The 11,698-nt window shown below is 37.1% G+C and overlaps 1 protein-coding gene across 7 annotated transcripts in view; it reads left to right on the top strand.

Annotated features, from left to right (window-relative positions):
* The window catches only part of USP37 (ubiquitin specific peptidase 37), a 73,950-nt gene that overhangs the window by 30,938 nt on the left and 31,314 nt on the right, over window positions 1-11,698 (top strand). For all 7 annotated transcript variants that reach the window (XM_019638218.1, XM_019638215.1, XM_019638214.1 and 4 more), the window contains 4 exons: window positions 2,792-2,953; window positions 10,015-10,146; window positions 10,308-10,431; window positions 10,933-11,123. In XM_019638218.1, coding sequence (XP_019493763.1) covers window positions 2,792-2,953; window positions 10,015-10,146; window positions 10,308-10,431; window positions 10,933-11,123 — 609 coding nt within the window. The remainder of the gene's footprint in view (window positions 1-2,791; window positions 2,954-10,014; window positions 10,147-10,307; window positions 10,432-10,932; window positions 11,124-11,698) is intronic.

Here is an 11,698-nt window from a genome sequence, read left to right as displayed (position 1 = left end):
AATCTTAAAAACGGGGCCGGCCGAGTGGCGTGATGGTTAAGAACTGGCTTGGGACGCCAGAGGGCCCCGGTTCGGATCCCACATAGAGGGCCAGTAGCAACGTCCTCCACAACTAGACTGAAGAACAAAATGACAGCAACTTGTCTGTTCCCCTTCCCCCAATTCCCCAATTTAAAAAAATCTAAAAAAAAAAACAGTTAAAGATGACTTCCTCTTCTGGCAAAGATGGAACAGCAGGGACCAGGTTACCCTCCTTCATGAAACATCTAAGAACCTGAACAAATCATAAGAAACGGTAGATCTTAAGACATTGGACATGAGGCAGTGAAGGACATTGATCCCTGAGAGATGGGAAATAAATGAAATTAAATTAGCCTTATGACTGCCCCAGCTTGCTTGCTAGAGAAAGTTCCTAGGCTGCCAAACAAAGAGGGGGAACCAGGAGGAGCCTTGTGCTCTTCCTGAGTTCAGAAAAATGGAGTTAGGAGTCCAGGGAGACCAAGGCAGCTAGAATTCAGGAGTACCATAGGGGAGAAAGCTGCACAGAGAGAATTGCAGAAATCTGCAGAGGGTCCCCCTTGAGTATTCAGTTGAGTGCTGGTCAGCTTATGGAGGTGAGAAAACTAGCCAAGGCCAGGGGAAAAAAACCACCCAAAGGGATCTAAGGGAAAAACACTTGGAGTTCATATAAAGTCAGGCATAGTTCCTGTTCCTAATAGCAGTCCGAATGCTAAGAAAGGTCTTGCCTCATTAGTGAGGAAAACTATCCCTATACTAATTGCTGCTCTGGTCCCACATAACAAATCTTAAAAGCAAGACCCAAAAAGATTACACTGTTTACAGGTAACCTAACCACATCCTAGAACTAAATTCGAGAATGTTATAGAAGCCAAAAAAATCCAGCACCCAACAAGATAAAACTCACAATGTCTGCCTTCGAGAAAACGTTACTAGGCATACAAACAAGCAGCAAAATACAACTCATAAGGAGGGTAAAAATTAGTAAATATTGACTCAGTAATGACACAGATGATAGAATTAATAGACAGGATATTAAAACAGCAACCCAAATCAGTAATGATATTAAATATAAGCATACTAAATGTTCTAGTTAAAGAGAAAGGTGGACTAGATTTTAAAGGAGGAAGAATATTTGCTATTTAAAAGAGAAACAACTACAATATAAAGATTCAGAAAGGTTGAGAGCAAAAAGATGGAAACAAATATACCTTGCATTGTCAAACCTACAATGTTTAGTAGTGCATTATAAGGGACAAAACTGAAAGCTAGTGATAATTTTCGGGGTAGAGGAACAGGGTTGTGTTTACGAAGAAGCATTTGGGGAGGTTAACATTAATGATTATCACATAGGTATTTGCTTTATAAAAATTTGTTAAGCTCCACACTACACTTTTTAAAAAATTAGTAAACCTTATTTTTTGAGCAGTTTTAGATTTATAGCAAAATTGAGCAGAAAGTGCAGTTTTTATATACTTCCTGTCCCCACATATGTACAACTTTGCATACTATTGACATCCCGCACCACAGTGGTACACTTTTGATTTTTATACACTTCTGTATAATTATTCTATTTCACAATTTTTTTTAAGTAACAAAACCATACTATGGCTAACAGATGGTCTACCGAAACAGTAAGTCGTTAGGAGACAGACAATTGCTTTGTCTTTATAAAAAAGTAAATCACATTCCTACTTCACAACATACAAAAAAATAAACATCCAAGCAGATTAAAGAACTAAGTAGGAGGGAAAACAAGACTTAAAACTTTTAAGAGAAAACATAGGAATACATTTCTGTGACCTTATGTTACAAAATGATTTTTTTTTTTAATTGGAAAACTGTGTTTTTCCAGGAACCATCAGCTCCAGATAGAGTAGTTGTTTCATTCTAGTTGTGGAGGGCGCAATTCAGTGGCCCATGTGGGGGTCGAACCTGCAACCTTAGTGTTATGAGCCTGCGCTCTAACCAACTGAGTTAACCGGCTGCCCCACAAAATGATTCTTAAGACACAAAAATTGAAACTGTAAAAAAGATTGATAAATTTGACTATGTAAAAACTTGAAACTTAGAATATCTAATAGACAAAGGATTAGAACATACAAATCTTTAAGAACCCAGTGTAAAACTAAGGGTACACACAAAAGTAATTCGAAGAGTAAACACTTTATTCGACTTCGGTAGTAATCAGGAAAATGAAATAATGAGATCATGTTTCATGCATTAGATTGGTAGTAATGTAATGGAGACCATGTGAAGAAATGAAAATTCACTATTGGTGGGAATATAAATTGGTACAGCCTTTTTGGAAAAAAATCATACTATCTAGGAAAGTTGAAAATACTTCTAACATTTTCACTTCTAAGTATATAAACTGGAGGAAGTTCTCGAGATTGGGTAAGAATATTGGTAGTGTCTTTTTTTGTTGTCATAGTAGAAAAAGTTAACTGGCTACATGTTTTCAAGTCTAGGTAAACTAATGTATGATATCCATTAAGTGGATAAAAGTTAATAAAAAAGTAAAACTATATAGTTTTTCTTTAGCCATTAACTTGGATTATTTTGATTGTAGGTTAAGTAGGTACAATATTATATGCCTCTTCAGCTCTCTATCAACAGACTTGCATTTGTGGAATTTTTCTCAAGTGATCATTATTATTGATATTTCCCCAAATTTATATTTTGTTTTTCTTAGACATTGACTTCTCTGAATCTACTAGGGGAAAAAAGTATTCAAAATGGTTTTGCTACTTCACTGTCTTCTTTTTTATAGGACTAATGTTTCAAGCCAAACTCCCTCTGCCAAAAGAAGTTTGGGGTTTCTTCCTCAGCCAGCTCCTCTTTCTGTTAAAAAACTGAGGTGTAACCAAGATTATACTGGCTGGAACAAACCAAGAGTGCCCTTTTCCTCTCATCAACAGCAGCAACTGCAGGGGTAGGTACATTCTTTTATTGTGCTTTCTTTTTACAAAGCGATTCAACTCTAGTATGTTTTGATTGATGTAAAAAATAATTATTAAAGGTATCATATTGAGTATAGTTCTAAAATATTTGCTCAGTTATTAAAGATTTATCACATCCATAAATAATAAGTCCATTATGTGGTCCAATTTTTGAACTTTGAAAAAAATGTATGTATATATCTAAAATATTCATCATAAAGCAGAAAATGAGTAATCTCCAATCCCATGCACTTTATCCTACTCCTGAGATACTTCAGCATTGTTTTATTTATATCCTCCCCAGTCCCTTCATTCTTATATTTTTGTTCAACACAAAAATAAGATCATAGTATAATAACTGTAATAGCAGTCTTAACCTGAAGTGTTTGTTGTGTGCCAAGTTTTTTATTGATTTTTTCCTTTAAATGCTTATAACAGCTCTGTGAGTTAGATGTATTAAAAGTCTGCTTTTGGGCCGGTGGAGTGGCTCAGTTGGTTAAGAGCCTGCTCAAGAGTTTGAGCTCTGAGCAACAGCAGTTCGAGTCCCCGCCCGAGCTGAGCAGCCGCTGAGTTGCCAACAGGTGGCAGGATGGCTCAGCTAAAAAAAAAAAAAAAATCTGCTTTTATAGATGAAGTAACTAAGCCTTGGAGAAGTTAATTATCTTGCTCAAGGTGATATAGTCAGTAGTACAGCTGTAGTAAATCTAGGCAATTGGACTCCACTTTCATTTTTTTTTTTTTAAGATTTTTTATTGGGGGAAGGGGAACAGACAAGTTGCTGTCCTTTTGTTCTTCAATCTAGTTGTGGAGGACGTTGCTTCATTGGCCCAAGTTGGCACCATCATTGCGCTCTTCCCGGCCGAGGCAGATCAGTCACCGGCTTCTGGACTGCCCGCTCACTGCGGCTGCTGGCCGCTCATGCTGGCTGCTGGCTATACATGGTAGCCCATGGCAACCCACTGCAGCAGGGGCTGCAGCCTACGCTGTCACCAGTGACTCACGGCAGCCCAGCTCCAGGTTGAGCTGTTGTTCAGCATCTTAGCTGTAGAGGGCAGTGTCACTGGCCCTCATATGTGGGATCCGAACCGGGGCCCTCTGGTGTCCCAAGCCAGCTCTTAACCATCACACCACTCGGCCGGCCCTCCACTTTCATTCTTAACCACTGTGCCTATATTGCTTCTATGTTCCCTCTTTTTTTTCCACTCCACATTCATCCTGGCGTCCTCATATATTAACATAAAACCTTCAACCATGGTAGTATACATTTAGATTTCCCTTTTTTCCAATTAGAATCCAGGCTAGAATGAACATTCTTATATGCATATGTTTTTAATATTTGTTGGAACTCTTCTATAGGATAAATTCTTGGAAGTGGAATAAGACTAAGGAATGCATTTGACATTTTTGATTACTGTTTCCAACTTGTTCTCCCCCAAACCTACTAGCTTGTTTGTTTTTTGTTTTGTTTTGTTTTAAAGATTTTATTGGGGAACTGGGGCGAGGGGAACAGTGTTAGGGAAACAGTGTTAGGGAATTGGGGAAGGGGAACAGACAAGTTGCTGTCCTTTTTTTCTTCAGTCTAGTTGTGGAAGACATTGCTTCAGTGGCCCATGTTGGTATTATCATTGCGCTCTTCCCGGGGGAGGCAGATCGGTCGCCGAGCCCTGGACTGCCACTCATGGCGGCTCTTGGCAGCTCACGCCAGCTGCCAGCCTCTCACGGTAGCTTATGGCAGCCCACTGCAGCTTCACTGCAGCCAATGCCGTCGCCAGCGACTCATGGCAGCCCAGCTCCAGGTTGAGCTGTTGTTCGGCATCTTAGCTGTAGAGGGCAGTGTCACTGGCCCTCATATGTGGGATCCGAACCAGGGCCCTCTGGTATCCCAAGCCAGCTCTTATCCAATGCACCACTCTGCCGGCCCTTGTCTCAATTTTTTATTGCCTGCTTTTGTGTATTTTATAGTCTGCTTCTGGTCTCTGTCATTCACTCCTTCAGAGTGTTTTGATGTCCTCATGAGTTACTCTCTCTAGGTGCTCCAGGCTCCCTGTCTACCTGCAATGTTTCTTTAATTTCTGTATAGTACATGTACCCATCTGTAGAAATATGGCGTTTCTTTTTTCAGACTTCTTCCAGGAATTAGAGTGTACTGTTTCAAGTAGGCTAAGTACTCGGGACAAAGGACTTCTTAAGACAAACAAACAAAAGCTGAGTAGAAAACTGCCAGGTATAGAGGATATTGAAGGCTCCCTAATTCCAGTGTTCCTCACAAGCCCTTCAAAACACATGAAGTGAATGAGGAATGCAAAGAAGAGCACTCATCACCTTCAGTATTACTAGGATACAAAGAATACCACCACCTTTAATTTATCTTCTAAGTAGAAAAACAAACCAAATTCCAGCAGTGTTTCTGAAAACTGGAAAAATGCGGAAATTAAACAACGTACTCTTTTTTTTTTTACCTAATGCATTTTTAAATTTTTATTTATTTTTAAATTACAGTTGACCTTCAATATTGTATTAGTTTCAGGTATACAGCATAATGGTTAGACATTTATATAACTTACAAAGTGATCCCCCCAATAAGTCTAGCACCCACCTGGCACCATACATAGTCATTACATATTATTGACGATATTTCCTATAATGTACTTTACATCCCCTTGACTATTTTGTAACTGCCAATTTGTACTTTTTTTAAGCTAGAATATTTCATTTTTTTAATTAAAATAAGCTTAGTTACTCAAAGTATCTTTTTTCAACAATAAGTATGTATAATTATTTTAATTGTAATGTCATAAAAGAAATGATTAAAGGAATTAGAAATAGTTCAGCAGTAAAAGAGACTTGATAAAATTTATGACAAAGACTTTAACTTGCAATGTCTGTGGAAAGAATTCTCACAGTCTGTCATTATGGCAGCCCTACCGGCCCAATTTGTACTTTTTGTGTTTTGTTTTTTTTAAAGATATTATTGGGGAATTGGGGAAGGGGAACAGCCACGTTGTTGTCCTTCAGTCTTAGTTGTGGAGGGCACAGCTAGCTCAGCTCCAAGTCCAGTTGCACCGCTCAGCTCAAGGTGCAGTGTTCAATTATTCAATAGTTGTGGGTGGGCGTAGCCACCATCCCATGCGGGAGTCGAACCAGCAGTCTCGTTGTTAAGAGCGTGCGCTCTATTCCCTGAGCCACCTGGGCGGCAGCTCAGCTCAAGGTGCCGAGTTACGGCGGGCTGGCGGACGTAGTTGCGGGCTGGCGTAGCCCACTATCCAACAGGCAGTCTTGTAGGAGGAGCATGTGCTCTCACCACCGGAGCCATCCTGCCACCTGTTGGCAGCTTAGCGGCAGCTCAGCTCAGGGCACAGCGTCACTGGCCCATGTGGGAATCGAACCGGCGACCCTGTTGCTCAGAGCTTGCACTCTTTGGCAAGCTCTTAATCAACTGAGCCACTCAGCTGGCCTCTCCAGTTTAATCCCTTCATCTATTTCACTCAGCCTCCCAGCCCCACTCCCATCTGACAACCATTAGTTTGTTTTCTCTATATATGAGTCTCTTTCTGTTTTGTTTGTTCATTTATCTTTTTTCTTTTTGGGGGTTTTTTAGATTTCACATATAAGTGAAATCGTATAGTATTTGTTTTTCTCTGTCTGACTGACTTCACTTTAGCATAATACCCTCTAGGTCCATCAATGTTGTTGCAAGTGGTAAGATTTCTATTTTTTTTTTATGAAATACACACTTTTTAAAATTAGTTTCAGCTGTACAACAGGTTTCATTCTTTTTTTATGTCTGGGTAATATCCATTATATTTATGTATCACATCTTCTTTATCCAGTGATCTATTGATGGACACTTTAATTGCTTCCATATTTTGGCTATTGTAAATAATGCTGCAATGAATATAGAGGTACATATGTCTTTTCAAATTAGTGTTTTGGATTTCTTCAGATAAATAGCCAGAAGTGGAATTGTTGGGTCATAAGGTAATTCTATTTTTAATTTTTTGAGGAACCTCCATACTGTTTCCCATAGTGGCTGCACTACTTAGCAATCCCACCAACAGTGCACAAAGGTTCCCCTTTCTTCACATCCTCACCACCTCTTGTTTAAACTACATACTTTTAAACAACCAGTGAGTCAAAGAAGAAATTACAAGGGAAATTTTAAAATACTTAGAGATGAATGAAAGCTAAAACAGTATACCAAAATTAATGGGATACAGCAAAAGCAGTGCTTGGGAAATTTTATAGCAGTAAATGCCTGCATTAAAAAAGAAATGCTGATGAGGATGTTGGAAAATTGTACCTTTCCTTTCTGGCGGGAATGTAAAATGGCATAGGTGCTATGGAAAACAATATGGCATCTACTCAAAGAATTAACCATATGATCCAGCAAGTAAATTACCATATGATCCAGCAAGTCTACTTATGGGTGTATATCCAAAAGAATTGAGAGCAGTGACTTGAGCAGTATTTGTACACCCATGTTTATGATTATAGCAGTGTTAATCATAATAGTCAAGAAGTGGAAGCAGCCCAGTTGTCCATCAGTGAATGAATAGATAAACAAAATGTGGAATACTGTTCAATATACATACAGTGGAATACTGTTCAGTGTTAAATAGGAGGGAAATTCTGACATGTGCTACAACATGGATGCTGCAAAAAGAAAATGAAAAAAAGAAGGTTCAAAACCAAAGTAAGATACCACTTCACACCCATGAGGATGGCTATAATTAAACCTGAAAATAACAAAAAATATATTGATAAGTAAAAAAACAGATTGCCAAAGTGTATATATAGTATGCTACCTTTGTGTAAGAAAGGAGAAGAAAACATATATTTGCTTTTATATAGGTATAAAATATTTACAATATTAAATAAAATCCATTTTATATATTATGTTATATAAAATAAAAGATATATTAAATATTTTACGAAGTATATAAATGTATTTTATTTTAAATTATATAAATATATAAATTTTATGTATTATATAAAATATATAGCTACTTCATTTTTGATATTGTATGTTGCTAAATCTTCAAGTCACTGATATTTCCTTCTTTGGAGTTTAATATGCTATAAAACTCATTCAATAAAATTTCCCTTTCAAATATTGTGGTTTTTTTTTTTAATCTCTAGAGGTTTAATTTGAGGCTTTTTAATATCATCTACTTCTTGCCTCATTATGTTTATGTTTTCCTTCACATCCTTAATCACATGAAGCATATTTATAATAGGTGTTTTAATATCCTTATCTGCAATTGGGTTTGATTGTTTTAAGACTTGTGATGAAGCTCTTTGGGCTCAAATCTAGAGTGGCTTTTGCTCTAAGGCTAATTTAATTCCTTCTCCAAAGCATGGCCCCTCTGGGGTCTCTTAATGCCCCACGAATTCATTTAGGTCTCTCTGTTTCTCCTCTCTGACTGGTGGGAACACAATTTTAGGTTCTGCGTGAACTCTGGGGATTGTTCGGCTAATAGCTCCTCAGTAATTGTTTTCCTTGAAGTTCTTCCTGCCTGGTGTCATGGGGCCTCACCCTAAGCATGCACAGGTTGATGTTCAGCGAGTACTCGAGCAGATTTCTGTGCAGATATTTGGAATTCTTCCTTTGCATAGCGCCCTCTTCTCAGGCCCAGAAATTTTAGCAATCTCAGCCACCCAGACTTCCAGTTTTTTCAGCTTAACTCAGCAAGATTTCTGGCCTCTCCCTGACCTGCAGTTGACAAATTACCTGCAGGCTGAAACCCTTCATAATGATAGGGTTCACCATTTGTTTCTCTTAAAGATCACAGTCCTGGTCTGCCTGTTGTCCAATATTCTGTCCAGTTTTTTTCATTGTTTATGGCAATAGGGTAATTCCAGACCCTGATACTTTCTCATAGTCTGAAGTAAAAGTTCTCAAGGGTGTTCAAAATTTACATAACCAGTGAGCAGCAGAAGAATACCATGTGCCTCTGGATGTGATGTCCTTGAAAGGACACAGTATCACTATGCATTATTATATGTTCTTCCAGCCTGGGCTGAAGCTCATCATGAGAAAATAGAAAACCCAATATGAGGAACATTCCATTTAAAAACCAGTGGTGAGGGGGGACTGTGTTCTTCACAAAGGTCAATGTCATGAAAGAGAAAGCTGAAGAATTAATTCCAGATTAAAGAAAACAAAAGAGAAATGAAAACTAAATGCATTGTGTTTCCCTGGACTGAATCTTGTACTTGGAAGGGCGGGGGAATGCTATAAAGAACATTATTGGGTCAATTAACAAAACTGAATTAAAGATAATATATTACATAAGACTTTTATTAGCATTAAATTTTATAATGCTGATAACTCTACTCTGGTTAAACAAGAGAATGTTCTCTTATGAAATGCACCCTGAAGTATTTAGAGCTAAAGGGGTATGATTTCTGTAATTTACTCTCAAATGGCTCAGGAAAAAAATAGAGGTATTAAATGATGGAGCACATAGTGCAAAAGGTTAACAATTGGTGAATCTAGGTAAAGCATATTATTCTTGTGCAACTTTTCTGAAAGTCTGAGAATATTTCCAAATAAAAGTTTTTTTAAAAATATATATTTTGGAAGAGTGTTTGGCAGTACCCACTAAAGCTAAACACAACATATATTCTATGACCCAACAGTTGTACTTCTGGGCATATGCTCAAGAGAAAGAGTAAGTTATAGCTCAGTGAAAAAATTAATATTATAAATAAGAACAAATAGCTCTTTGGATAAGTCCCCAGTCCTTTTAGGCATCATCTGAAAATGTATAATTTTCCTTAAGATGAAACTAAGTTGTTATAATGCAGTGGTTCTCAAAGTGTGGTCCCTAGACCAGCAGCATCAACTGGGATCCTGTTAGAAACGGTTATTTTTGCACCTTCTTTGTCTAGACGTATTGAATCGGAAACTCTGAAGCTGGGGCCCAGCAGTGTGTATTTTAACAAGCCCTCCAGGTGATTCTGATGCATACTGTACGGGAGAACGGATCTCTCATGAACATACTTGAGGAACTACCATTGTCTTTAAAAGTATTATTTCTTTCATTTTCAGCTTCTCCAATTTGGGAAATACCTGCTATATGAATGCTATTTTACAATCCCTATTTTCACTGCAGTCATTTGCAAATGACTTGCTTAAGCAAGGTATCCCATGGAAGAAAATTCCACACAATGCACTTATCAGGTAATTGTTATGCACTTACTTGGTAACCTTTTACCTTATTGATTATAGAATTATGGAATTTTACACACTTAAAATGTTATGTGCCATTGTTAGCAGTCTTTAAAATATCATGCCATCCAATGTTGTGTAAAACATGCTAAACTTGAGTCTTGTTTTACCAGGCGTTTTGCACATTTGCTTGTTAAAAAAGATATCTGTAATTCAGAGACCAAAAAAGATTTACTCAAGAAGGTTAAAAATGCCATTTCAGCTACAGCAGAGAGATTCTCTGGTTATATGCAGAATGTGAGTACCAATTGCTTTTAACACTTTAGAGACAGGGGAAATTGAAATGATTTTAGTGTGTTACCTGATTTTTATTTTAAAGTGAGATTTGTATTATGTATGTGTGGTCATCACAGGTGGAATAACCTAAGGCTTCTGGTGAGGTTCAATATAACTCCTCTGTGTATTTTATTATATTTCAATAATATAGATGTGGTCTACCAGTACCGGAACTTGGGCTATTTTAACGACAAAGGCTATTTTAGAAAAATTACCTTTTTTAAAAAAACAAAGTAAGAAGTAATTCATTTATTCATTCATGCTAATCCAACTGATAGTAAAGACTTTAAAATCCATCATTTGTTTTTATTCACAAAATATATACCCCAAAACAGAGTAAACCTGACCTTTTTTATATAATGTTATTGATTTCCAAGTGCTTTAGTGGTATAAATCACGATGTTGATAAGCTATTATTGTGACAAGAAATGTTTTGATCTGATTAAAGATATTATGCCTTAGGATGCTCATGAATTTCTAAGTCAGTGCTTAGACCAGCTGAAAGAGGATATGGAAAAATTAAATAAAACTTGGAAGACTGAACCTGTTCCTGGAGAAGAAAGTTCACCAGATATTTCAGCCACTAGAGTATACACTTGCCCTGTTATTACTAATTTGGAGTTTGAGGTTCAGCACTCCATCATTTGTAAAGCGTAAGTAGTCTCCAAGAAAACTCTTTTCCCTTTTAAATCTTTATGGTAAGTGATTTAAAACTGTTCTGAAGCTTTTAATTCTTATCTCATCTTCCTTCCTATGTCATAGGGAAACATTAATACAAACATCTTTTTTCATTACCTTCTGTAAACGTGCTTGGTGGGGTGAGAACTAAGGTGCACTTACATATTTTGTCATGTGCTTTAGTGCTGACTAAAGCAGTTAATTTTGACCTACGTTTTTTTGGTGTGTGTGGGTTTTTTTTCCTTTTAATCACTGTGGAAAAATGAGTTCTTTGGAAATACTCATTCTTTTTTCCCTGAAAAGACTGTTAGTTGCTTATTTTGTTGAACCAAATTGTTTTTATTAAAAATTGGTTTTTTTAATTAAATAGATCAAAATTTTAGTTATTAACTTCTGCAGTGCTTTTTAGCCATGTTTATATTAGTTATTCAGATTTACTTTCTTTTTTTTTTTTTTTTAAAGATTTTTATTGGGTAATTGGGGGGATGGGAACAGTGCTGGGGAATTAGGGGAAGGGGAACAGACAAGTTGCTGTCGTTTTGTTCTTCAG

The sequence above is a fragment of the Hipposideros armiger genome, unplaced genomic scaffold (genome assembly GCF_001890085.2).
Source record: "Hipposideros armiger isolate ML-2016 unplaced genomic scaffold, ASM189008v1 scaffold_38, whole genome shotgun sequence".
Lineage (NCBI taxonomy): Eukaryota > Metazoa > Chordata > Mammalia > Chiroptera > Hipposideridae > Hipposideros > Hipposideros armiger.
The sequence above is the reverse complement of the archived record's forward strand: the minus strand, read 5'-3'. Positions and strand labels throughout refer to the sequence as shown.